This window comes from Rhincodon typus, chromosome 14 (genome assembly GCF_021869965.1).
Source record: "Rhincodon typus isolate 14 chromosome 14, sRhiTyp1.1, whole genome shotgun sequence".
In the NCBI taxonomy this organism is placed as follows: domain Eukaryota; kingdom Metazoa; phylum Chordata; class Chondrichthyes; order Orectolobiformes; family Rhincodontidae; genus Rhincodon; species Rhincodon typus.
Window position 1 is genome coordinate 66,049,448 of NC_063345.1, and position 25,709 is coordinate 66,075,156.

General features: G+C 42.3%; 1 protein-coding gene across 10 annotated transcripts in view; it reads left to right on the forward strand.

The window, feature by feature from the left end:
* LOC109920579 (muscleblind-like protein 3) overlaps positions 1 to 25,709 on the forward strand; it is a 144,380-nt gene that overhangs the window by 17,829 nt on the left and 100,842 nt on the right. For 5 of the 10 annotated variants that reach the window (XM_048605038.1, XM_048605040.1, XM_048605046.1 and 2 more), the window contains one exon: positions 19,646 to 20,596. In XM_048605038.1, the coding sequence (XP_048460995.1) occupies positions 20,423 to 20,596 (174 nt within the window). In that variant the 5' untranslated portion in view covers positions 19,646 to 20,422. Of the gene's footprint in view, positions 1 to 17,833; positions 18,292 to 19,462; positions 19,556 to 19,645; positions 20,597 to 25,709 lie in introns of those variants that run through there. The other 5 variants (XM_048605041.1, XM_048605039.1, XM_048605043.1 and 2 more) reach the window with 4 other exon arrangements.

Sequence of the window (25,709 nt, forward strand, 5' to 3'; positions counted from 1 at the left end):
GTACGTCCATGGAAGTTATTTGGATGGAACTGAGAAATAATAAAGGGACGATCAGCTTATTGGGATTGTACTGTAGACCCCCACTGCCCCAAAAAAAATGCCAGAAATTGAGAAACATTTGTAAGGAGATCTCAGTTATCTGTTTAAAAAAGAAAATAGGTTGGATATGTTAGGGGGTTTTAACTTTCCAAACAGACTTGGACTGCCATAGTGTTAAGGTCTTGGATGGAGGGGAATTTAAGTATGTGGATGTAACTACTAGAGAAGGAGCAAAACTTGACCTACTCTTGGGAAATGAGGCATGTGACTGAGGTGTCAGTGAGGGAGCACTTTGGGGCCAGTGACCATAATTCTATTAGTTTCAAAACAGGAATGGAAAAGAATAAATGGGATCTAAAAGGTTAAGGTTCTAAATTGAAGGAAGGCCAATTTTGACGGTATTGGGCAAGAACTTCCAAAAGTTGATTGGGGATGGTTATTCGCAGGCAAAGGGACGGCTGAAAAATGAGAAGCTTCAAAAATGAGATAACGAGAGTTCAGAGACAGTATGTTCCTGTTAGGGTGAAGAGCAAGGCTGGTAGGTGTAAGGAATGCTGGATGACTAGAGAAATTGAGGTTTTGGTCAAGAGTAAGAAGGAAGCATATGTCGGGTATAGACAGCAGAGATCAAGTGAATCCTGAGAAGTGTATAAAGGCAGTAGGAGTATACTTAAGAGGGAAATCACGAAGTCAAAAAGGGGACGTGAGACAACTTTGACAAGTCGGGTTGAGGAGAATCCAAAGGGATTCTAAAAATGCATTAAGGACAAAAGAGTAACAAGGGAGGGAATAGAGCCCCTTAAAGATCAGCAAAGCTGCTTGTGTGTAGAATCACAGGAGGGGGGGGGATACTAAACAAATATTTTACATCATTGTTTACTATGGGGAAGGATATGGAAGATAGAGAACTTTGGGCAGCATGGTAGCTCAGTGGTTAGCACTGCTGCCTCACAGTGCTAGGGATCTGGGTTCAATTCCAGCCTTGGGTGACTGTATGGAGTTTGGCCATTCTCCTCGGGTCTGTGCAGGTTTCCTCTGGGTGCTCCAGTTTCCTCACACATCTTTGGACTGTGGAGGCTAGGTGGATTTGACCATGTTAAATTACCCATTGTGTCCAGGGATGTGAAGGATAGGTGGATTAACCATGGGAAGTGCAGGGATAGGGTGGTGGGGGTGAGTCTGGGTGGGATGCTCTTCAGACAGTTGGTGTGGACTTGTCGGGCTGTCACACCGTAGGGATTCTACGATTCTATGAAATAGCGACATCTTAAAAAATGTCCATATTACAGAGGGGTGATGCTGGACGTCTTAAAATGTATAAAGGTGAATAAATCCTGGGACCTGATCAGGTGGCCCCTAGAACTCTGGGAAGCTAGGGAAGTGATTGCTGGGCCCTTTGCTGAGATATTGGTATCATCGATAGCCACAGGTGAGGTTCCAGAAGACTGGAGGGTGGCTAATGTGGTGCCAGTATTTAAGAAAGGTGGTAAAGAAAGGCTAGGGAACTAAAGACCGGTGAGCTAGACATCAGTGGTGGGCAAGTTGTTGGAAGGAATCCTGAGGGACAGGATTTACGTGTATTTGGAAAGGCGATGACTGATTAGGAATTCTCACCATGGCTTTGTGCTTGCGAAATCGTGTCTCACTAACTTGATTGAGATTTTTGAAGAAGTAACGAAGAGGATTAAAGGCAGAGCAGCGGACGTGACCTATATGGACTTCAACAAAGCATTTGACAAGGTTCTTCATGGTAGACTGGTTGGCAAGGTTAGATCATGTGGAATGCAAGGAGAGCTAGCCATTTGGCTGCAGAATTGGCTCAAAGGTAGAAGACAGAGGGTGGTGGTGGAGGGTTGATTTTCGGACCGAAGGCCTGTGATCAGTAGTGTGGCCCAAGGATGGTTGCTGGGTGCACTGCTTTTTTTTTTGTCATTTTATATAAATGATTTGGATGTGAATGTAGGAGCTATGGTTAGTAAGTTTGCAGGTGACACCAAAATTGGAGGTGTAGTGGACAGCGAAGAAGGTCACCTTAAAGTATAACGGGATCTTGATCAGATGGGCCTGTGAGCCAAAGGAGTGGCAGATGAAGTTTAAATTAGATAAATGTGAGTTGCTGCATTTGGAAAGGCAAATCAGGGCAGGACTTATAGACTTAGTGGTGAGGTCCTGGTGAGTGTTGCTGAACAAACGTGGAGGTGCCGGTGTTGGACTGGGTTGGACAAAATCAGAAATCTCAAAACCAGGTTATAGTCCAGCAAGTTTATTTGAGATCACAAGCTTTCGGAGTGCTGCTCCCTCATCAGGTGGAGTCCCAGGTAGACAGGATAGTGAGAAGGCATTTGGTAGGCTTGCCTTTAATGGTCAGTGCTTTGAGTATAGTAGTTGAGAGGTCGTGTTGCAGCTATTCAGGACATTGGTTAGGCCACTTTTGGAATACTCTGTTCAGTTCTGGTCTGCCTGCTATAGGAAGGATGTTGTGAAACTTCAAAGGGTTCAGAAAAGATTGACCAGGATGTTGCTGGGTTTGACCTATAGGGAGAGGCTGAATAGGCTGGGGCTATTTTCCCTAGAGTGTTGGAGACTGAGGAGTGACCTTGTAGACGTTTATAAAATCATGACGGACATGGATAGGCTGAATAGCCAAAGCCTTTTCCTCCGGGTGGGGGAGTCCAAAACCAGAGGATGTAAGTTTAGGATGCGAGGGGAAAGATTTAAAAGGACCCTAAGGGGCACTGTTCTCACACAGAGGGTGGTATGGTATAAACTGCTAGAGGAAGTGGAGGCCGGTACAATTATAAGATTTAAAAGGCACCTGGATGAGTATATGAATGGGAAGGGTTTAGAGGGATATGGGCCAAGTGCTGGCAAATGGGAATAGCTTAATTTAGGATATCTGGTTAACCATGGGCAAGTTGGACTGAAGAGTCTGTTTCCATGCTGACTCTAATTGCATGTATGATCTTGCAATCATGCAGGTCTCCTAATGGTACACAAGCACACTGTCATTGACTGTTCCTCTGGAATCTGATTCCTGTGGTGAGTGCTGTTGCCATGGGAATTGCTGATCTATTTCTATTATTCGGAAACAGTGCATCTCTGGGTCTGATTTGTCATTCTGCTAGTTTTGAGATCACTCCTTCCTGATCAGCTGCCTGCAGCGGAGGCACAGCCTTTCCAGTTGTACGTAGGTGTATGTGGTTCCATTGATTTGTATTTTCGTTCTCGTTAGCTGCAGACAATTAAGGTGACAGCTGCTCAACACAGATCTCAAGTTTCCATGTGGGCTTACTCTTGTTCCTCGTTTCTTGTATTGCTTCTGTTTGTTCCAAAGCATGTGTAAAGAAATAAAACAGAACTATGAATGCTGGTGATTTAAAACAAAGGCAGAAAGTGCTGGCGAAACTGAACAGCATCTGTGCATAGGAGAAGAGTTAATGTTTTGAGTCCAGTGATCCTTTGAGCCTTCCATCTGTGAAGAATGTTATTTAATGTGCAGGGAAACCATCTGAACTAATATAAGAGCCATGGAAATAGATGCACCCTGCTGACATGCTGTCAAGAGTAGCAATCCTCATGAAGAGAGTTGAGGATGCTAAAACAGTGTGAAATATTCCAAATTCAACAGGAAGCAACTACTTAATGTGTTTTGGAAGTCATCAATCCAGCAGAGACATTGAGGTTGAAATCAATCAAGTAAGTTTATACAATGAAATGCTGTTTAAGTGATGCAAGAAGTAGTGATTTTAAAGGGTGTCGTGAAAACATCATGGACACACGTGACTGTAAGAGTATTGAGCATTCTGAGATTAAGTGATAGCCCAGGATGGCATCTTGTACAAAAAGAAATAGTTATTATTCCTAAAGAGATGTTGAAGTGCACCCATACAAGCCATCAAGAAATTGAGTGTAATCTGAGGAAAGCAAGAGAAGTGCTCTATTGGCCGAATGTGAACAATTAAATTAAGGGCCACATCAGCTACTGGAGTGCCTTCAACAAATCCCAGGCTAAGTAGCCACTTAAGCATGAGGTGCCAGACAGACCATGAATAAAGCTTGGAGTAAACCTCACTCTGGAGTTGTTGGTTGGTGCACTGAGCTGACTGGTTTAAGTGCAAGTGTTTCGTCTCCCTTCTAGGTGAGCAGCAGCAGAATAACAGCACTTCAGCGGAGGCTAGACAGCGCCAAAGATGTCACCTAGAAGGAGATAAAGTGTTTGCACGAGAACTGGTCAGCTCAGTGAACCAATCACAATCCAAGCTACAGATCTTCGCTAAAACATTAAACCTCTCACTCTTGCAGGAATTGATTTATCTTGTCACTGTCAACTCCTGTTCTGAGTACTGGAGTTAGACCAACTGACATCAACAACCACCAGATATTGTGCTGAGTGATAACAGCTCACCATTCATGAGTGAAGAACTCAGCTGCTTCATAAAGGATTAGGAAACTCAATACCATATGTCTCCACATTATCCCCAGTCAAATGGAAAGGTTTGGGCAACGATGGAAAGGGCTCATAAAGAAATCAGGCAAATTCAGCAAGCTGTCAACTTCGGAGTGGTCACTGCTCTCAGGCCAGACAACCACTTCCCCAGTCCTTGATTTCAGCCAAGCCCTATTGCTGGCCTGTCAAGTGTGACAGCTGTGTAAGGTGTGACAAGCCTCCCTTGAGCAGGAGCCATGCAGCAGTCTCAAAGTTTCTCTATACAGTAGTCAGTTGAGATGCCCATTACTTAAACAAGATTCTGTTTTATGTGTGGGAAAAAAATTAGAAGCGATGTGCACTAAGAGTCAATGCTGGACCACTTTTGTTCTCAGCATATACCGATATTTGGAGTTGCCGTATTGAGATGACATAACTCTGAAAGGTTTGACAACGGTGAACAGGCTTCGAAAGACAATGATGGATTAGTGAATGGGTAGACAGATCGCGGATGCAGGTCAAGAGCACGTGATTAAAAAAGAAGTGAGGGTGATTAAAAAAGAAGTGAGGGTGCACAGAAGGAGCAAAGGTATCAAATATGTAATTTCTTGAAAAGTCCAAGTGAAGATGCATGGAGATTGAGGCCTATTCAGATTTTTAAACTTTACAGTTGGGACCATAATGTAGCAAAATTGATTTAAGTTTTTGCAAGACAGATGTAGGCTACAGATGGAGCATCAAGCAGTTAAGTCATCTGTTTATTGTTTGGTCAGCATGGAATGGTTGGATTGAAAGGGCAGTACCAGTGCTGTCCATCTCTATGCCTCTATAGAAAGGATATTTAAATACATTTGAGAGCACATAATGTGGATTTATTGGGATAATGCAAGGCATGGGGAACTATAATTCTGAGGAAAGGCTTTAGACAATGTAATAACTTTGAGTGGAGCAGAGAAGGTAAAGAAGAGATCGAAAGTTGTTTTCGATTATGGAAGGATGTGGTAGATGTGGAAAAACTCTTTGCTTGGGTTGTATGTCTGTGATGAGGTATCATCATTAAATTATCATGGCGAGATCTTTGAGAAATTCCTTTTTAGGGAGAAATTAGAGTGAGGAATGCTTTCTGATGAGGAGTGGGGAATCATTGCATTTTTACCCTTTTGTAAGAGGTACATAAATATATGAAGCAGATTAAGCAAGAGTACAGGGCAGTGACATCAGTTGTAGGTTATAGAAGTGGAGAACCGATACAAATATGTGAAGTGAATGACATATGTCAGTGCTGTAGAATACTGTGGTTCCAGCTTTATCGGTATCAAAGGGATATAGTGGACCACAATCCAACAAGTTTGACAGTATGTTTTAAAAATCTTACCCAATTATACTTTTCACATTAGAAATCTCCCTCAATGTATTATTTATCACACCCCTCAGAAATACCTCCAACCTTCTTTCTGCACTATCAATTATTGTGAATTGTAGTGACTCCTTTCTAAGCATTTGCAGCAGCTATTTTGATGCATAGCAGGAAGCTGAAAGCTTGGGGTCTTGTTGGTTGAGGGTGACAGTTTGATGACATCCTCTTGTGTAAACGGTGAGAGATTTCATTAATCATAGAATCCCTGCAGTGTGGAAGCAGGGCATTTTGGCCCATCGAGTCCACACCGCCTCTCTGAAGAGCATCCCAACCACACCCCTACCCTATCCCTATAACCCTGCATTTTTCCCATGGTTAATCCTCGGACATTATGGGGCAATTTACCATGGCCAATCCACGTAAACCCCACATTTTGTGGGAGGAAACTGGAGCATCTGGAGGAAACCCACGCAGACGGGAGCGCGTGCAAATTCTACACAGTCACCCGAGGCTGGAATCAAGCCTGGGCCCCTGGCAGCAGTGCTAATCACCGAGCTACCGTGCCGCCCCTCTGGCAGTATAATGCCTCCTCACTGTTGGAATCCCAGTTTATAAAATGTGTTTGTATGGGCAAACCCAATCTATTACTTCAGCATTTTCACTTGGGTCTGAGTTTCTCACCAACTCTAAGTATGTGATCTCCATGAGATAGCCCAGGCACTTGATCTTCTCCAGACCACCCCTCTTTCCAAACAAAACCTTTCACTACTCGTATATAATATAATATGCCATTTTTAATTGTTGGCCCTTCTCTTTTCCCCCCACCCCACACACACTTTTGGGAACTGCTTCTCTGGCCCGGGCATATTTGCATCATTCTGCAGGCTGATATACTTCACGTGATTGTGCATACTAGGCGCAGACAGCTGGTATGGCTGATGTGAGTGAAGGGGGTGCAAGGGCAGGCATTCCTTATGTACCCATTACATTGCAATGGGTGGGCAAGACTCTATTTTACAACATAGCTGAAGATGCATCAGATCCAGGTCCTTGTTTGTTTTGAATTCATTCTGCCAGAGTCCTACAAAAATTATCGTGTGTATTAACCAGGAAAGCTGACAGACTTTAGCACCAACTGTATTCGGCTGGCTATCAATTTTACAAAATGGGATCAAGGAAGGTGATGTAAAGGAGCAGAGTCCAAAAGGAGCTTGTGTTTCTTTTGCACCTTTATAAAGACCCAAATGCTTCACAGCCAGTTAAATTCTCTCTTGTCCCCTAAGCCCCTCTTAAAGCTTGCTGCTTTAATCAAGCTTTCAGTCACATTTTCTCGTATCTTCTGCTTTGGTTTGTTGTCAGCCTTTGCCTAATTTGTATTTCTGTGCAATATCTTGAGACACTTTTCTGTGTAAAATACACCATACAAATGCAGGCTGTTGTAATGTGAAGTGTAACCCTGATTGCATTTGTCTACCAAACAATACCTCAAGGACTGCGCATTAGTGCAAATAGAACTATGATAAAATCATCAATAGCTAGCTGACCAGTTCTGCTGGATTGAATGAGTCTGCTGCTGAAGAAATTCTCCAGGACCTGGTTTTATTCCCCCTATGACATTGAGTTTTGGATACATGGTTCTGGAATGTTACCCTTTAAGGTGGGCTATACATGTGTGGGCCTAGTTATTTTGCTCAATGTATTTGTATAGAATCCCCAGGACACTTTTCAAACCAAAACATCTGTACCTATTTTCTAGGTTTCTGAGTAGGCCATTCAGCCCCATGAACCTGCACCACCATTTAATACGACATGACTGATCACACAATCTCAGTATCCCGTTTCTACCCAAAAATGTTGATACATGTTATGACATTGCAATCCTGAATTGTTTATCCTTTCAAGCTTACATCTTTTGTGTAATAGTTTTGTATTGACATTAACTGTGGGGATTTATTGAGGAATCTGTATCCTTCCCTTTCCTCACTTCTCCCATTCCTGTCTGATGCTCTTGAGGAGTGTAGGGGGTACAGAAGAACACTTGCAGAGTCAGAGTCGTACAGCAAGGAAACAGGCCCGTTGTTCCAACTAGTCCATGCCAATCATGTTCCCAAATTAAACTAGTTCCTCTTGTCTGCATTTGGTCCATACCCCTCCAAACTTTTCGTATTCATGCATTTATCCAAATGTCTTTCAAATGTGACAATGCCTGCATTAACCACTTCCTATGGCAGTTCATTCCACATATCAACCATACTCTGTTTTTAAAAGAAAATTGCCCTTCATGTCTTTTTTAAATCTTTTTCCTCCCACCTTAACCATTGACTTTTATTTTGCAAAGGTATTAGCACTCCTCTGTGGCATTTTTCAAACTTTTTACATAATGTCTCACAACTGCCCAATAACATAATGTGATCTGAAATAAGAAAAATCATTTGAATCAAGTTTATAAATGCTGTATTTCAACTTTCATGCCAGTTTTTATTTTTAAAAATCAATGTGTTTACGTGCTGTGGTGTCCGTCTTCTGCGCAGATGTTTAGCAGTAAGGCCAGTGCTGGGCAATACATGTTCTGCAGGCACAGATAATGCTGAAATGCACAGGCAACTCTAACAGTTTTAAAAGTCAAGGAAAATGCTGTGCATTCATCTTCCACCACTGCAATGGACTGCATTCCAGTGTTTGACAAGGCCCCCTGACTAATTTTTGCACTTAGTTTTCACTGTCTTAGTCTCTTTTTTCACTGTAATCTTCGCCTAAAAAAATTTACTATAGCTTTTCATTTTCTAGCATTGTATTCAGCGCTGGGTCTTAGGGCACATTTGGTTAGGCTACAGCACTCAGGTTTTTCTATTTCTCCCATCACAGTTGCAGAAGTTTTAATTTAGCAGTGACCTGGATGGCAGACAAAAGAAACCATATGTATTTGACGTGGATCTAACAAAGAGGCAATAAGTGCAGATTTGCTAGAATTGTTTTGGTTTAATGCGAAGCTCCACAGTGTTGAACGGCAGCCTTGAAATCAGGGAGTTTTCGAAAGGGGTTTTGATTCTGTGGGGAGTTTGGAGAAGCATATGAAGAATTTGATAAAGATTTGAAATTGAAACTGACTTTGGCAGAATTGTCAGTTGCACCGCACTTTAAAGTGGAGAAAAATGCTAAGATGTCCTCAGTTAGTTGCCATTTCTCATCATGCAGTTAAGTGTTCAGGCATCATTTTGTTTTGTTACAGACCTAACTGAAAGCACAGCTGTTTTGGCCTCTTCTCTCATTGAGTCTTTCACACGTATCATGCACCGAATTCCAACTAGCTTTACAAGACTGAATCAGTTGGTGGTGTTCAACCTGAATATGTTTTTGTTTTGTTTTGAGTGCTTTTGTTGCCAGTGTTCTGTGATGGAAGTATGCAAATATTCTGATGGAGCTACAATGGTATGATCCACAGTATGTGAAGAAAAGCTTTCACCAATTGACTGCTTCCAATATAATGTATATCACAGTGTATTAGCAAGCCCATTATCGTGTCTGCAGTCCAAAACATGGCCTACCAGACCCCAGCTTTTCATCAGTGTTTAACCTTTCAGTCAGGTTTTTATTTTGCTGTATGTTTTTCTACTGTACTTTAAGTTACGAGAATTAAAGCTCCCAGTTCTCACTGTAATGTTCTATTTTCTTCAATTGCCATCTATGAACACAGTTAGTTTCATTTGATTTCTATTTTTCATGTGAAACAGGAAGTTCCAACTTTAAATGGTTCATCATTGTTCCAATGATCTTTACATACCTTGCACTGCACTACACCATTTACATTTAACTATTAATTCCATTTTAAAAAATGGAGGATAATCCGAGCTCTTTTTTTTTGATCGCTGTATTGTCAGCATACTGTTGGTCAGAAACTGTGTGCAGTTTTATGCTGCAGACTATGCTTTGGGCACCTTTTGGGATAATTTTCCCTGGACATATCTAAGTTTCCAAGACATCAAAAATGTGTAAAGGCAGCCAGTATAACACAATTGTGTAACTGACCTGCAAATACTTCCTGCTCCTATGATGCTGCTTGACCTGCTGTGTTCATCCAGCTCTACACCTTGTTATCTGCAAATACTGATGATCCCTTTTAAAGAGCAAACTCACCTACTGGGGTTTGTGTTTTAACTTTTCAGAGTGGATGTTTAACCAGAATAGACCTGATAATGATGTCCAAAACATTGAATTGTAGAATCCCTACGGTGTGGAGGCAGGCCATTTAGCTCATCAAGTCCACACCAACCTTCCAAAGAGCATCCCACCCACTCCCCCTAAGATTACCTAAAGAGATTAAGTAAATTATCTTGAAAATGTTTTCAAAGTGAAGAGTGCAGAAGAGATGTTTTGAAAGACGGGTTAAGTTCCATAAACTGGAATGTGACCTAGTAGGCAGCCTGGACAGGGAATTTAACAATGAAGAATTGAGTTGCATGTTGATCAAAGGAACAAGAGATGAAACAGAATGCAGAAAATGATGATGGACGTGGTGGGTACTCAAATTCAGAATTGGGAATTGAGGTGCAGATAAAAGATCATTCAGTTGAATGCATATAATTATATTAGAGGGCTCCTCTGTGGTGCAGCAGTAGTGTCCCTACCCTTGGACCAGGAGGCCTGGGTTCAAGTCACCTGCTCTAGAGTTGTGTAATAATGTTGCTGAACAAGTTGATTAGAAGAATAGATTAATTAAAGGAAGCTCTAATTTCAGTAAAGGTGCAGCATTAGGGTCCCTACCTCTGAACCTGGAGGCCTGGGTTCAAGTCCCACCTGCACTGGCACTATGTCACAGCATCTCGGATCAGGTGGATTAGAAAATATTTGCAACTAGCTTGGCTGAGGAATCGTGGCTGGCAAATTGGCAGGAGCTAGAAGCCAAAACCTCAGCTTGCGTAGGACAGGACTCAGAGTGCTGGTCGTAACCATCTGTGGTGGCCTCATTGCTGTGGTCCCTTTTGAGAAACACCTCTCTGCGCACTCCCGTTACAAACATATGGAGAATGTTGATTCATTTGTTCTGGGCCATGAAGATGCACCGGATCGTGGCAGAGGTTTTGAGTGTCCCCATTGAGGAGGGCTGTCAGCCACTAGTGTACCTTCGCACCCAGGTGGCAACTTTCAGCCTTCAGACCCTGCAGCGATGCCATCGAGCCTCCTCCTGGATGGTGTGCTACATATTGCTTCTGCCAGGTGTGTGACCTTGATGGAGGTCATACAGATGCTGATTACTGACCGCAAGGGTCTGCAAGTCGCCCTCAGACACTGCCTGTTGTTTATCAGGACCTGATAAATGTCTGAAATATGGCCAATTTCCGTTGGCCTTCCCGCTGTCAGGTGTAGTGGCTATCATCAGAGAGCCGTTGCTCAGAAATCCACACCTCTACCATCGTAGGTTTGAGTGGCTGGTGGAAGGGAGGGCCATGGCGATGACCAGAGTTGGGGACTTCTTGGGTAGTGGAGGCCTGGGCTAGATGTTGCTACGGGAATTGGCAGCAGACGTCTACATGTGCCCAATGCCATCTGTTGCCCGAAAACGGCAGTGCCTGGAGCCAACGTCCTGCACAAGTTGGAGGATGCTCAGGTGTGCAGTAGAATCTTATCTGCTTGTACACCTGCTTAGATGGAATTACACATTGGCACCAGGATCCCATACTACCCTCTGGTGCCTGCGCCCCACAACCTGAGCCACTTCCTGAACGTGTGTTGTGTGTCTTTCAGAGAGGCAAAACAGCAGTTCCTGTATTAATTTTTTGTTGTCGTCGTCATACACCAATCCACCTTGACTCTTGGGTCCACTGCCTGGACACACCTCGACATGCGTATTTGTTGCAGAGTGGTGGGGATCCCCAGTAGAAGGCTGTCTACGTGGGAGTCCTCCCTGTTTCCATTGGGGACCTATGGTGGAGGGTTTTGCCCACCGCAGTCCGTTATAACTGCAGATTGTGGTGGTTCATGGACTCCCAGCCCAATTGTTTATTTTGCGGCACTGTGGAGTCCATGCACAATGTGTATATTGGTTGTGGGTGTTTGCACTCCCATTTTAGTTATTTGGAAACTCTTCTGTTGTGTTTTCGGTTGCACTTCAGCCCCACACCCCTTACCTTTGGGCATCCAGTGCGGAGGGGTGTGGACAGATCGGGGGACCTCCTCATAGGTCTGCTCCTGGGCCTGGCCAGACTGGCAATAAACAGGTCCAGGTGGTGGGCTGCGGAGGGGCTCATCTCTGCTGAATGCCTACTCTCTTTGCTGGTTACGTTCAAGCCTGGGGGATCATTGGAGAGGGAGCACGCGGTGTCCACCAATGTTCTTGACACCTTTTTAGAGCAGGTGGGCACTGCGGGGGATGGAGTGCTTTATTTCCTCCTCCAACTCCCATTTTGATTTAGTCCCTTCCTGCTCTCCCTGGCCTCCTCCGCTCCCCCCACCCCCATTTTAATTACAGCATTGCCCTTAACATTGCCCTACAGCATTGGCCACATGGGTGTTTTCCTGGTCAGATCACTGTATATAAAACAACTTATACACAGCCACGGGTAAGCTGGGGAAAGTATAAGCGTTACTGCTGGGCCATCTTGGGTGCAGTGAGCCCTCAATTAAAAAGTTTAAGATATGTGCCTTTGTGGCACAGTGGTAGTGTCCGTACGCCTGGACCGAGAGACCACAGATTCTAGACCCACCTGCTTCTGAGGTGTGTAATAACATTTCTGAACAGGTTGATTTGGAAAATAGGTTAAATAAAACAAAAATTGTATTAGAAGGCTCCTCCTATCCTTGGACCAGGAGGCCTGGGTTCAAGTCACCTGCTCGAGAGGTGTGCAATTACTTTACTGAGCAGGTTGATTAGAAAACTGGGTTGATTAGAGGAAGCTTTACTTTCACTAAAGGGGCTCTTGTGGTGCAGCAGTAGAGTCCCTACCCTTGACCAGGAGGCCCAGTTTCAAGTCCCACCTGCAACAGAGATGTGTCATAACATCTCAGTACAAGTTGATTAGAAAAATAGATTAAATGAGAAAAAGGTATAAGGTGGTGGTGGGGAAATAAATATTGTATTAGAAGGTTCCTGTTGTGGTACAGTGTTGTAGTGTCCCTATTCCTGAATCAGGAGGCCTGGGTTCAAGTCCTGTCTGCTCCAGATGTACGTAATAACATCTTTGAACAGGTTGATTTAGGAGAAATAGGTATAATCGCATTAGGGAGTGCGTGTGGCAAGTGCTAGAGTCCCTGTCTCTAGGCCAGAAAACCCAAGATCAAGTCCCACCTGTACTGGAAATGTCTCTCAACATGTCCAAACAGGTTGTTTTAAAATAATTATTGTACTAGAAGACCTTCAGAGAGGGTTCAGTTGACTGATTCCTGGATCAAGGGGAATATCCTATCAGGAATGGCTGGCGAGGTTTGACCTGTACACATTGAAGTTTAGAAGAATAAGCTTATTGAAACATACTAGATCATCAGAGGACTTGAGAGTATAATGCTAGGAGTATGTTTCCTATTGTGGGAGAGACTACAACTATGGGATATATTTTAAAAATTGGGTGTGTGTCATTTAAGATTGATATGAGGAGATTTTGTTTTTGTCAGTTGGAGGGTCGTTCGTGAATTTCTTTTTGGTGTACAGTATAGGCTGGATCATTAGACATATTCAAGGCTGGGTTAGATTTTTGATTTGCAAAGATTCCCCGAGTTATGAGGAACTCTAGGAAAGTGAAGTTGAGGCCACAATTAGATTAGTCGTGGTCTTGGTGAATGGAAGAGCAGGCTCGAGACGCTAAATGGGCTAATCCTGCTAACGTTTGCATTCTTGTACAAATGCTGGGAGGAAAGAACAATAGTGACAGAATTGACCACAATTCCACGGATATCTAAGACTTCTGTCACCATTAAATGCAAAAAGATGTTGAGCAAAGAACTAATATTGTCTAATTTTCCAAGAAGAGTTTGTTTGGGGAGAGTGAAAATGATCATTTTTGACTTCATCCGGCCAGACCTTCCTTGCGTGTGTACGCCAGGTCCACAGCTGATGTGCTTCAATCTTATCTGAGGACTTGACGATTGGATTATACTCAAGATTTGGAGGGAGTGGGAGATGGCAAGTAACTTGGTGGGAGAGTGTGACAGCAGCCGAGAAGGATCTGGAAATGTCAGGAAGTATTGGAACGTTTGGGAGTAGATTTCTCACTGTCGGATGGCATGGGCGATAGGATAAGAAGGAAAAGCAAGAGGCATGAAGCAGTTGGAAAGGCACTGAAGTAACCAGAGACATCAGATCAATATGCGGAATTTTATGCAGGATCAGACAATCTTCAGGAAGAAATTCATAATGCTGTAATTTGATTGAAATTCTTAAATGTGGCTTCAGAAACCACCATAACTATTGCTGTGAGTAATCAGAAGCCCAGAGCAATTATCATAGAATCATAGCGTCCTTACAATGTGGAAGCGGGCCATTCGACCCATATGAAGAGCATCCCACCTAGACCCACCCCTTACCATTGGCATTATGTGCAATTTAGCATGACCAATCCACCTAACCTGCACATCTTTGGACTGTGGGAGGAAACCGGAGCATCCGGAGGAAACACGCAGACACGGAGAATGTGCAAACTCCACACAGACAGTCACCCAAGGCTGGAATTGAACCCGAGTCCTTGGCATTGTTTGGCAGCAGTGCTAACGACTAAGCCACTGTGCCGCCCCTCTCTAGCAGAGAAGACCGCTGATTCCCTGAGTGGTCTGTGGGAACATGATGGTGAGTACATAGGAAATTTTCACCAAATTCTCCAATCAATGGCCTCACAATAAAAGAAGCTCTAATTGGTTTATGATTCAGCGCAATATGTGGTATCCATCAGATGAAGAAAAAGTTGCAGTAACATGTTTAATTGAAGTAGCGAAGTACCTTGAGGACAGATGAAGCAAGAAGGAAAGATACTGCTGAGTTGAATTAGCTGTTGAATGACATCATATGCCCAAAATGATTGTAGTATAACACAAGTCCCAAAGCTGGTCGACTGTACACCAACAACAACTTCAAACAATCCAAACCATGGTAAGTTGTAGGGTCAAAGAGCAGGATGTTTCAGGAGGGATGTACCAAGAGCTGGAACCTTGCATCAAAATTGGGAGAGAAATAATCTGACATTGTCTGTAAAGTACAATTCAGTGAGTATGACAGTGTCCTAGACACGACCATCACTGTCTCTGGGTTTGTCCTGTCTCACTGGCAGGACTGATCCAGCAGAGTGGCCCAGTAATATACAGTTAGGATGGAGTTGCCCTGGGAGTCTTCAACATTCACCTTGACCTCCAGGATTTCTTATGGCGTCAGGATAAACATGAGTAAGGAAATTTCCTGGTGATTACCTATGACAACTTCCTCAGCTGTTGATTCAGTACTCTTCCAGGTTGAATACTACTTGGAGGACACCTTGAGAATGGTGAGAGCACAGAATGCATTTCGGTCAGGGGACTTAAATGAGTAGTCTGGTAGCACTGAGCTGGCTAAGTGCTAAAGGACATACCTGTCAGACTGAGTATATGCGAGTGGTGAAGGAATATGTAAGGGAAAATCTACTTGACCTCATCCTTGTCTGCCTGCCTATCACAGGAGAGGACTGACACGTCCATTCATTCCAGTATTGGTGGTAGTAATGACTGCACAGACCTTTTTTGGAGTCTCAAGTCCCATCTTCACATTGAGAATGCCCTCTATCTTGTTGTCTAGCAGTACTACTGTGCTGCATGGGTCAGACTTCAAACAGGTCTAGTAACCTCAAAACTAGACACCCATGAGGCTCTGTGGGCCATCAGGACCAGCAGAATTATATTCAGCAACAATCTAAAACTTCATGGCCTGGCACATTATCTCCCATTAGCACGATCATCAAGATGTACAATCAACTTGGAGGCAGGGTGACCTGCCAAGAGTAGCCTGAAGCACATACATGTTTTTTTAAAAGAAACATCAATCTGGTGCAGCCGCACTACTCCACTTGCATGTCAAATAGCTGATGTAGCCTTGTCGTTTGCATGCTAAGTGATTCTATAATCAACAGATTAGATTTAAGCTCTGATGTTCTTGCACATACAGTTGTAAATGATGGTCAGCTAAATAACTAGCAGGAGGTGGAGTCTCCTCAAATATCTCCATCCATAGTGATGAAAAAGCTCAGTACATGAGTGCCAAAGATGAGACTGAAATACTTGCATCCCTCTTCAACCAGAAGTGCCAAGTAGATGATCATTCTCTGCTTCCTGCTGAGGTCCCCAGCATTATAGATACAAGTCTTCAACCAATTTGATTCACTTCATATGATATCAAGAAATAATTAAAGACACTGAGTACTGCAACGGCAATGGACCCTGACCACATTTGACAATATTATTAAAGATTAGTGTTCCAGAATTAAGCGTCCGTAGCCAAGCTGTTCCAGATCAGGAACAATGCTTGAATCTATCCGCTAATGTAGAAAATAGCCCACATATTTCCTGTGCATTGAAAAACTGGGCAAATTCAATCTGGCCAAATACCTTCCAACACCCTTCTCTTCATAGTCAACAAAGTGACGGAAGAGGTAAGCAGCACTTGCGAAGAAATTGCCTACTCAGTGACGCACACAGTTTGGCTTTGGCCAAGGCCACTCAGTTCCTGAACTCATTTGTGCTCTTGCCCAAATATGAACAAGAGCTGAACCACAGATGTGAGGTTAGAGGGACCGTCCGTGATTTTGTGATTTTATTTGATGGAGTGTATATCAAGGATCTCCAGCAAACTGGAGTCAGTGGGAATTTTGGGAGTGGGGTGATGGAAATGTGTGTTGGGATCTCTCGCTCTCTCGCTCTCTTTCGGCTGGTGTTGTATGGAAATCGGTCATCTCGGGTCCAGGACTCCTCAGGATAGCATCCTAGGCCCAACCATGTTTAATCGTCTCATCAGCGACATTCCTTCCATCATTATGGTCAGAAGTGGGGCTGTTTGCTGATGGACTGTTTCATTTAAGACTTGAACAATATTTAGGCTTGTGTTGATTTAAGAGGCAAGTCCCGTTTGTGCCACACGAATGCCAGACAATTGCTAACTCAATAACAGAGAAACTAATCGTTGCTGTTTGATGTTGAGTGGCGTTACCGTTGTCGAATCCCTCGTTACCAGTATCCTGGGGTGGGGTACCATTGACCAGAAACTGAACTAAACTGGCCATTTGAATACTCTGGCTGTAAGGGCAAGTAAAGAGTTGAATTATGTGGCAAGTAAACTCACCTCCTGTCTTCCCAATGCCTATCCACCATGTACAAGGCACAAGTCCAGATTGTGATGGAATAGTCTCTGCTTGCCAAGATGAGTGCAACTCCACCAGTACAAAAGGTATTTGACACCATCCAGGGGAAAAGCAGCCACTTGATTGGCACGTATCCATCCACCTTCATCGTTAATACCTTTTATCAATGCACTGTGGCAGCCATGTGTACCATCTACAAGCTGTACTGACAGTACCTTCCAAACCTGTGACCTCAACCTGTAGATGGACAAAGGCAGCAAATCCATCACCTGCAACTCAATTCCATACCACACACCACCCTGACTTTGAACTATATTGCCATTCCTCCTGTGTTGCTGGGTCACAATCCTGGAAGGCCTTTCTAGGAGCACTTTGAATATCCCTATATTTCAAGGACTACAGCAGTTCAAGAGTTCTCCAGGGTAACTAGGGGTTGGTAATAATCAATACCCTAGCTACCGAGACCCTCATTTTCATGAACAAATTAAATGAAAATAAAAAGGTTCAGTGCAACTATTTCAAAAGTCTGAGATTTCATCCAGCATTAGCCTAAGCTGTGAAATGGCTGTGGTGTACCTTGAGCAGTCAGTATTTTGAAGTCTTTCTCATCTTACATCAGGAGTCTTGTATTACAGTTGGAAGAACTATCCCATAGAATTGTCAGATGACGGCCTAACAAAATCATACTTGTCAAATCATATCTTGCAGCCAACGTCCTCCACCAAATTTGCCGGGTACGTCCTATCATACCAGCAGAACAGAACCATCTGAGTGGTAAAATAGCGTATAGTCCAGTGGAAGTGAGCTGTCAGAATTCTTAACAATGAATTCCATCTACATGAAGTCTCATGGTATCAAATCGAATAAGGAGAAAGATACCTGATTGCCAGCAACTGACCTACTTCAGATGATGAAAAACAATCCTCCATCTGTTTACTACTTGAAAGAGATTGGAAGGTGACAACAGCACAGAGTGCCATCTTGGGGATTTCACTTTCCATCAGGAGTGGTTCAGTACTAAGTTGGCTGAGTCATGGGGACATATGTGCCAGACTTGGTCTGTGATGTGGTGAGACAAACCTCCACAAGACGAATGACCTAGGAGTTGCATCTGTTCGTGACATTTTGTGGAGACCAATCTTCACTGGCTGGATGAGGGATTGAAGGTGATAGCTTGTTTCATTCTCTACCATCCCTAACCCAGAGGTTCAGTTTGCTAATCCCGCTGCAGCAAGATGTATAGCTAACGCAGTACAAGTTGCTGATCAGTTGAGAGTCTGAAATGCTCCATTTTGCAATGAGTTATTTTATCGACAAACACAGTGAGCCTATGACAACTTTCATTATAGAAATGATTTTCATAACTTAATGAGCTCACTTGTAAGAATATTGCAGATGGCCTCCATTATTCATTACCTGCTCTCTGCGTGTGGCTCCATTTTTTTTTTAAATTGCTTTCCTTGCGCAGTGGGAGGTGATCGTTCTAATGTAGCGTTTTCCTTCTGTGTCCTGTGCTTTTCATGCTCTAGCTGTCCTGGCGATATATTGAAATTTCTTCCTCGTGTACACTCTAAAGTATTGCCTCCTTCACTTGAAATAAATCTTTCTTGTGTATTTTAAAGCTAAGTTGTTTTGATATGGGCTTCTTTATCTTCCTGGCCTAGCCATCGTTGGCTGAATGTTGTGTACTTGCCTGCGTGGAGTATTTCAAACCACAAATCGACATTAATCCTGTGAATATAATACAGCTTTATTATAAACCAAATAAGGATGGCGACTAATCGAGGCTTTCCCCTCTCTCTCTCTCTCTCTTTCTCTGTCTCTCTCCCCCCTCGCAGTGAGGACTGCATTGTTTGCTCACCACACCCTGCTAGATTTTTTTTTTCTCTCTCTTGCATCTGAAGACTGTGTCTGGCTGCAGTCGGATGTGGCACGCAGCCATAAACTATTACAAGCGTTTTACGGAGCAATGCCGAGCTGACTCTCTCACTGCTGCAGCTGGTATGGCGTTTTATTTTGTTGTGATCTGCCATTTTCAAAAGGATATAAGCAATCTAACAGGAGGCTGAAAGTGACTGGTGCCACCCAGCTGAATATGCAAACACAGACTCCAAGCATGCAGCCAACGAGGCAGTGTTCCTTTTAAAACCTCCTACTGTACATATCTCTAGTGCAGCAGAGGCAAGCACATCAGGCTGAGGCATTTTTCTGTGCAGTGGGCATAGCAATGAACGTCTGCCAGAAAGGATCAATATGAGACGGCCCTTCTCATTGGCCAGTCGCCCAGGCTCTCACTGCAACGCTGGTCCCAATTGGCTCTCCTCCTTACCATGTGCGGCTTTATGAAGGGAAATGGCCCTTTTTTTTAATCTCCAATGGCTGACTGCAAAATGCTGCACTGTTAGTGTCTGAACGTTTTATGGCATGTTGGTAGGACTGTCATATGAAAATCAAGGTTATGAAGGAGAGCTTGTATATTTTCAGTCTGTTTTCCCTGACGTCTTCTTTCTTTCCCCACAGGTTGCTGAAAAGTGCCTTTTCTGAAGATTCTGCTGCTTGGATTTCTGTCTCTGGCTTTTTTTTTTCCTTTTTGGCTTTGCTTAAAGCAGCTCTTGGAGACGACAAATCATCTATCCTTTTCGTTTTGCCGAACGCCTAATTTTTTTTTTTCTCCCAGTTGTTTTTAACGTCTAACAGCAAGTATTTTACCCCACTCCTTTTTTTTATTCTCTTCACTCCATCTTCATCTTCCACTGTCTTATGATCAGTTAATGCACGATCTTGGGAATAGGAGAAAGACCGAGATCTTCACCTCCCTCTCCCCAAGAGAAGTGAAGCTTAACTGTAAAGCGAAGCACCGACAGCAACATATGCTACGAGAAAATTAATCAAAACCAGTTACTGGAGAGCACGGAATTCCATTGACAGGCTGCTGTTACCTTCGAATAACTTCTTCACTTGGCACAAAAAGCGGTTATTTTTCTGCCAACGCACATCTAAAGGGGCTAACCCGTTAATTGATGCCCGCCCATTTGTGTGATGAATTATTTTTAATTTAAGATTGGCTCTTTGACTGATGTCATGTTTCTGCACAACGATCTGACTAACTGAAAACCTAAGTGCTGAGAAGAAAAGAAATATATTTTTTAACCAAAGGAACGACTTTATTTGTTAAGTTATAATTTTAACTTACTTTTATACACTTTTTTCTAAAACTGTTACTGTTCTGGGGGTTGGGACAGAAAAAATTAAAGTGAGGGGGATTTGGTTACCCACATATCCTTTCAGTTTCCTAATATGGCTGTGAATGTTTCAATGATCCGTGACACAAAATGGCTGACGTTAGAAGTGTGTCGAGAATTCCAGAGAGGGACTTGTTCTCGGTCTGACGCGGAATGCAAGTTTGCCCATCCTTCGCGAAGCTGCCATGTTGAAAACGGTCGTGTCATTGCCTGCTTTGATTCACTGAAGGTAAAAACCTAATTGTTTATATTTTTAATAATTTGTTGATTTCATTTTTATCACCGACATCATGCTTGTGGATTTTGAATTTTTAAAAATATTTCTGTTTTTGAAAAGCTGGAGTGTTGCTGAAGGTAGTTTCGTTCCTAATATTACATTTATGTGGCTTCCCTTCCTTAATGCTTGCCCAATACAGTGGGGAGGGAAAGGTGGGCTAGAATGGTGTAAGCATTTAGAATTCTTGAATGCCAAACAATTCTGTTCATAATGCACAGTTTTTGGGTCAGTTGAGTTCAATAGTTGAGCTAAAAGCCTTTTTGAAGTGATCAGTGGATATTCTTAAAGGGGTTCTGCCTGCATAAGATCATTGGCTGAAGTCAGAGGACAAAGACCATTTGAATCTCATATTTTCTAAACACCAACTCGGCATCAGAGTGTATGATTTGTTTTAACTTTCAGTACCCTTTCAAGTAACTCCAATTCAGTTGCTAGAAATCTTTGTCTAAAGATGCCTTTGCTTAACAACCCTTAACCCAGTGTCCTCTGTTGTATTGCTGCTTTGGTATGTTACTTTGGTAAATTTACTTTGGAACCATGCCCTTTACTCCAAGGGGACTGGAATGCTTCAATGATAAAGTGGTACATCATTTGGTTGGAATATTGATCTGACCCAATCCGTCTCTGGGCAGTGCAGCTCAGGAAGGCTGTATTCACACTGGAGAAGGTGCACTGCAGATTCACCAGTGGAATGACATTGGGAATTAAAGGGTTGAATTATGAATATCCATTACTTAGTTTGCCTTCTCTCAAGTTTAAATGATTGAAGGGTGATCTAATTAGATTACTCCAACCATTTCCTCAGGGTGAGGTCAGAGATTTGGAGTTGAATCTACTTGAAGCAGATTTTCGCATGAAAGGTAGTGAAAATATGGAATATTCTTCTTCTGTAGAAGACTGTGATTGCGGAGACAATGGGGGCTCTTAAGACTGAAATAATTGTTGTTAAGTGAGGAAAAGAGAAAGAAAGCTTTCAGTGCCTTTCATGACCTCAAGATATCCTAAAATGCTTCCCAGCCAATGAAATCTTTTTTTTTTAAGTGTAATTCCATTGTAATATAGGAAACATGGCAGCCAATTGAACACAGTAAAATTCCACAAGCATCAATCAGATGACGTTATAAACTGTTCTATTTTTAGTAATGGTATTTATTGTAGGATAAATATTTTAAGGTTGAAGTTAAGGGTTTTGAGGTAGATGGAGCAAAGGTAACCAATAAAGTTCTGATTGGTCATGGTCTTGTTAAATTGCAAGCAGATTTGAGGGGCTGACATCGTAAACCTAATCCTATTACCATAAGTTAACTTTCTCTGTCCTGCTACTTACTTTGAATATCTCTAGACTGTCTCGTCTGTACTGCCTTTTTGAGGTTATAGAGTCCCAGCTAATAAGTGGCTCCTCACATTCCTACTCATTGATACCAGGGACAAATCTCCTTTTTTGTCTGCAGAAGGATCAATAACACCACAGTGACTAGAGCAGTTTCACAAATTAGTGTTTACAGATCTCCTTGTCTTTTTTTCTAATTACAAAGAGCTCACGGGAGATGGTTCCATCTTCCTTTGTCCCAACGTGCAATGCCCTCAAATGAAAACTGATTTATTTTTAGGGCCAGAAAGGGATTCCTTAGAGCTTTTTCTTGAAGACTGTCCACCTTTAATATTGTCCTTTTTTTTAAAAAAGAATGAAAGGGCATTATGGATAGTTTATAAAATAGGAAATGTGATAAGTTTGAGAACTGGTATAGAGTCATGTTGGAACATCACAGAATGAAATACCGCTTGGAATGAAATAGGAGCATGAAGGTCAAAAGTCTTCATTTGAAATCTTCACATTCTTTACTTGTTAGTTGCTGCTTTTTGTCTGTCAGTCCTTTTATTGTCTTGCCTTTTCCTTTTTTACAGACTACTGTTTCCTGTTTTACCTTTTTTACGATGTTGCTGTCTCTTAAGTGTGTGACCATCCTCTGTTTGAATTTTTCAGATCAGATTTCAAACCCTGCTAAAGAACTGAAGTCTTAATTTAACTTTTATTGCAATGACAAATTATATCTTATTTGACTGTTAATGGAAAACTAAACCTAGCTATCCTTGCTAACTTGTCTGCAGCCTTTGAAACCATACTGTCTCTTCGTAAATACCAATGCTTGGTTCTGTTCTTACCTTTTCAGTTGAGCCAGAGAATCAACTAGGACGGACTATCACTCAAATCTTGTCCTATTCCCCTTGAAGATCTACAAGGATCATCCATGATCCCTTTTCTGTTCTTCATTTATATGCTGCCCCTCAATAACATTGTCCAAAAACATGTAAGATTTCACATGGATGCTGACCACATACAGCTCTATCTCACCACTACCTGGTTCAATCCCTTCACTGTTCCTGTATTGTCACGCTTCTTGCCTGATATCCAGTAGAAATTTCTTCCAGTTAAATGCTAAGAGGTCCACAATCGTTGGTTTTGATCCTATTGCCTAATTCTGTGCCCAAGTTGCCAGCTCCATCCCATCCCTGACTTCTGTTGGATGCTGTCGCAGACTGTTCACAACCTTTAGCATCTCATTTGACCTTGAGCTGAGCTTTTGACCCTATATCTCTCTGCCACCAGAACAGACTACTTACACTTCTCAAAATCATTATCCATTTGCATTTCACCTCCACCCTATCTGAAGCTGAAACCCTCACTTGTGCTTTTGTTATCTCCAATCTCGTCTGTTCTAATTCACTTTTTGGTTGTTCTCCCATCATCCTCCCTCCATTAATTTGAGCTCATTCAAAATTCTGCTCTTCCTGCCCACCTCTCATCAAACCTTTCAGTAAAGGCAAAGTATGGTGAATGCTGGCAATCTGAAACAAACACCAAAAATGCTGGAAAGACTTGGTAAGTCTGACAACATCTGTGGGGAGAGAGAAACAGTGTTTACATTTCAGTTCTGGTATGACACCTCTTCAGAACTGTCCTGAAGAAGTCATACAGAATCAAAACATTGACTCTGTTTTTCTCTATAGATGCTACCAGACATTTTTTGAGTTCTTCCAGCATGTTGTATGTTCATTTCTCATCAAATCCCATTCACCCATTCACCCATCACACTTGCAGTCAGTGAAATGTGTTGGCTCCCAGTTTGGCAACATTTCAATTTAAAAATCTCATCCTTAAGTTTGTGATTTCTTCCCTCCCTAACTTTTGTAACCTGCTGCAGACCTGCAAATTCCAAAAATTCAATATTATTCCATTTCTGGCCTCTTCGGCATTTTCTTTCAGCAATTTATATGGTAGATCTGGAATTCCCTTTTTAACTCTTCACTTCTTTTCTTTAAGCTGCTCCCTCAAACGTGCAACTTGCCAATGTATTCGTCATCTTGATCCTAATGTCTCCTCCTTTGGACAGTAGCATTTTTTTATTGTTTGATAAGGTTCTGACAATTGCTTTGAGATGTTTTCCTATGTTAAAGTTGCTATAAATTTGCAAGTTATTGTTGCTGCTGCCTTGAATATTTTACATATATAAATTTATGAATGAGACAGTATCTTTAAAGGATGGCTCATAAGGTACGAAAGACGAATAATGCATTGTTTAAATTAGGTTTTTGAGTCCTCTGATGGATCTTGGATCTTGGAATGAAAATTTGTTTGGGTTCCAGCCAATAACAATAGTGTAAAAGCCAATGGTCTAACATCGCAGCAAGTTTAAAGAAAATATTCTGGGTGTGTGGGCATCACTTGTAATGCCAGCACTTATCTCACATTCCTAATTGCCCTTGAGAAGATGGTGGTGAGCTGTCTTCTTGAATCATGGCAGTCCATGTGCTACAGATATATCTACAATGCTGTTAGGGAGATTGTTCCACAATTTTTATTTGGTGACTGTGAAAGAATGGTGATTGTTTCTTGGCAGGGAACTTGTTGGTGATGGTGTTCCCATGCATCTTGTCCATTTAGGTGTTCAGTTTGTGGGGTTGGAAGGTGCTGTTGAAAGATGGAGTGCTTTTTGTCGATGGTGCACACTGCTGCCATTGTGCATCAATGGTGAAGGCAGTGAATGTTGAAGGTCTTGGTTGGGCACCAGCTAAATGGACAGTGATGTTGCTGGACGGTGATGTTGCAGCTCAGTGCAAATATTTTCAAACAGTTAAACCGTCAAACGTTAATTAGTTCCTTCACATCTATCTAGTACCTTTTAAGTTGACAACAGAATCTAGATAAATATGCAGCAAGTGTACATAAAGGAGCTTGGTAAACATTTTGACCAAGCCAGTAAGAACATTGCAATTTTAAATCTTAACCAAATCATAAATAATTTTGTGACCTTCATTTTACAGTATACTGATTTGGTAGTGCCCTCCTGTCTGCACTTCTACTTTGTATGTTTTAAATGGGGTTGGAATATGGAAGCAATTAGGAATTCTAAATAATTTCTCCCACAATCTGTCCATCAATTACTGATTGCATAGTTTGTTGTGTGGGACGATGTAGAAGGTGCCAATGAATGCTGCACTGCAGTTGAATTTGCAACACACTTTTAAAACATAATGGTCTGTATGCCCAATACCTTAGCTTGTGTTTTCATAGCTCATGATTGCGGGAAGCAAAGATCAGGCAAGAAATTTGCTTAAATTTGAATTTGACAGCTGGGTGGTTCCTATCTTAACTTTGCCTCATCTTAACTACGCTTGGAGTCAGTACATTATTTTAAGGTACAGAATTGGACTGAGAGAATATACAGTAGTGTTATGGAAGGAGACACTGAAAATGAACATCAGGGAAACAAATTTGAAAAGTTTTTGAAATGTTCAAGAGGCTATCGAGTCTAATAGTAACAAGACTGTGAAGGAAGTGAGGAGGAGAGGATTAAATAGTGACAGCAAAAATAGAGAAAGGAATCCCAAGGTTCCTGAATGAACACAGGAATTGCTGGACAAAAACAGACAAACTTGGCCTCTGCCATCCTAGTAGCTAAATAACAGAGATAACAAGGTGTAGAGCAGGATGAACACAGCAGGCCAGGCAGCATCTGAGGAGCAAGAAAGCTGATGTTTCGGGTCTGGACCCTTCAGGGTCCAG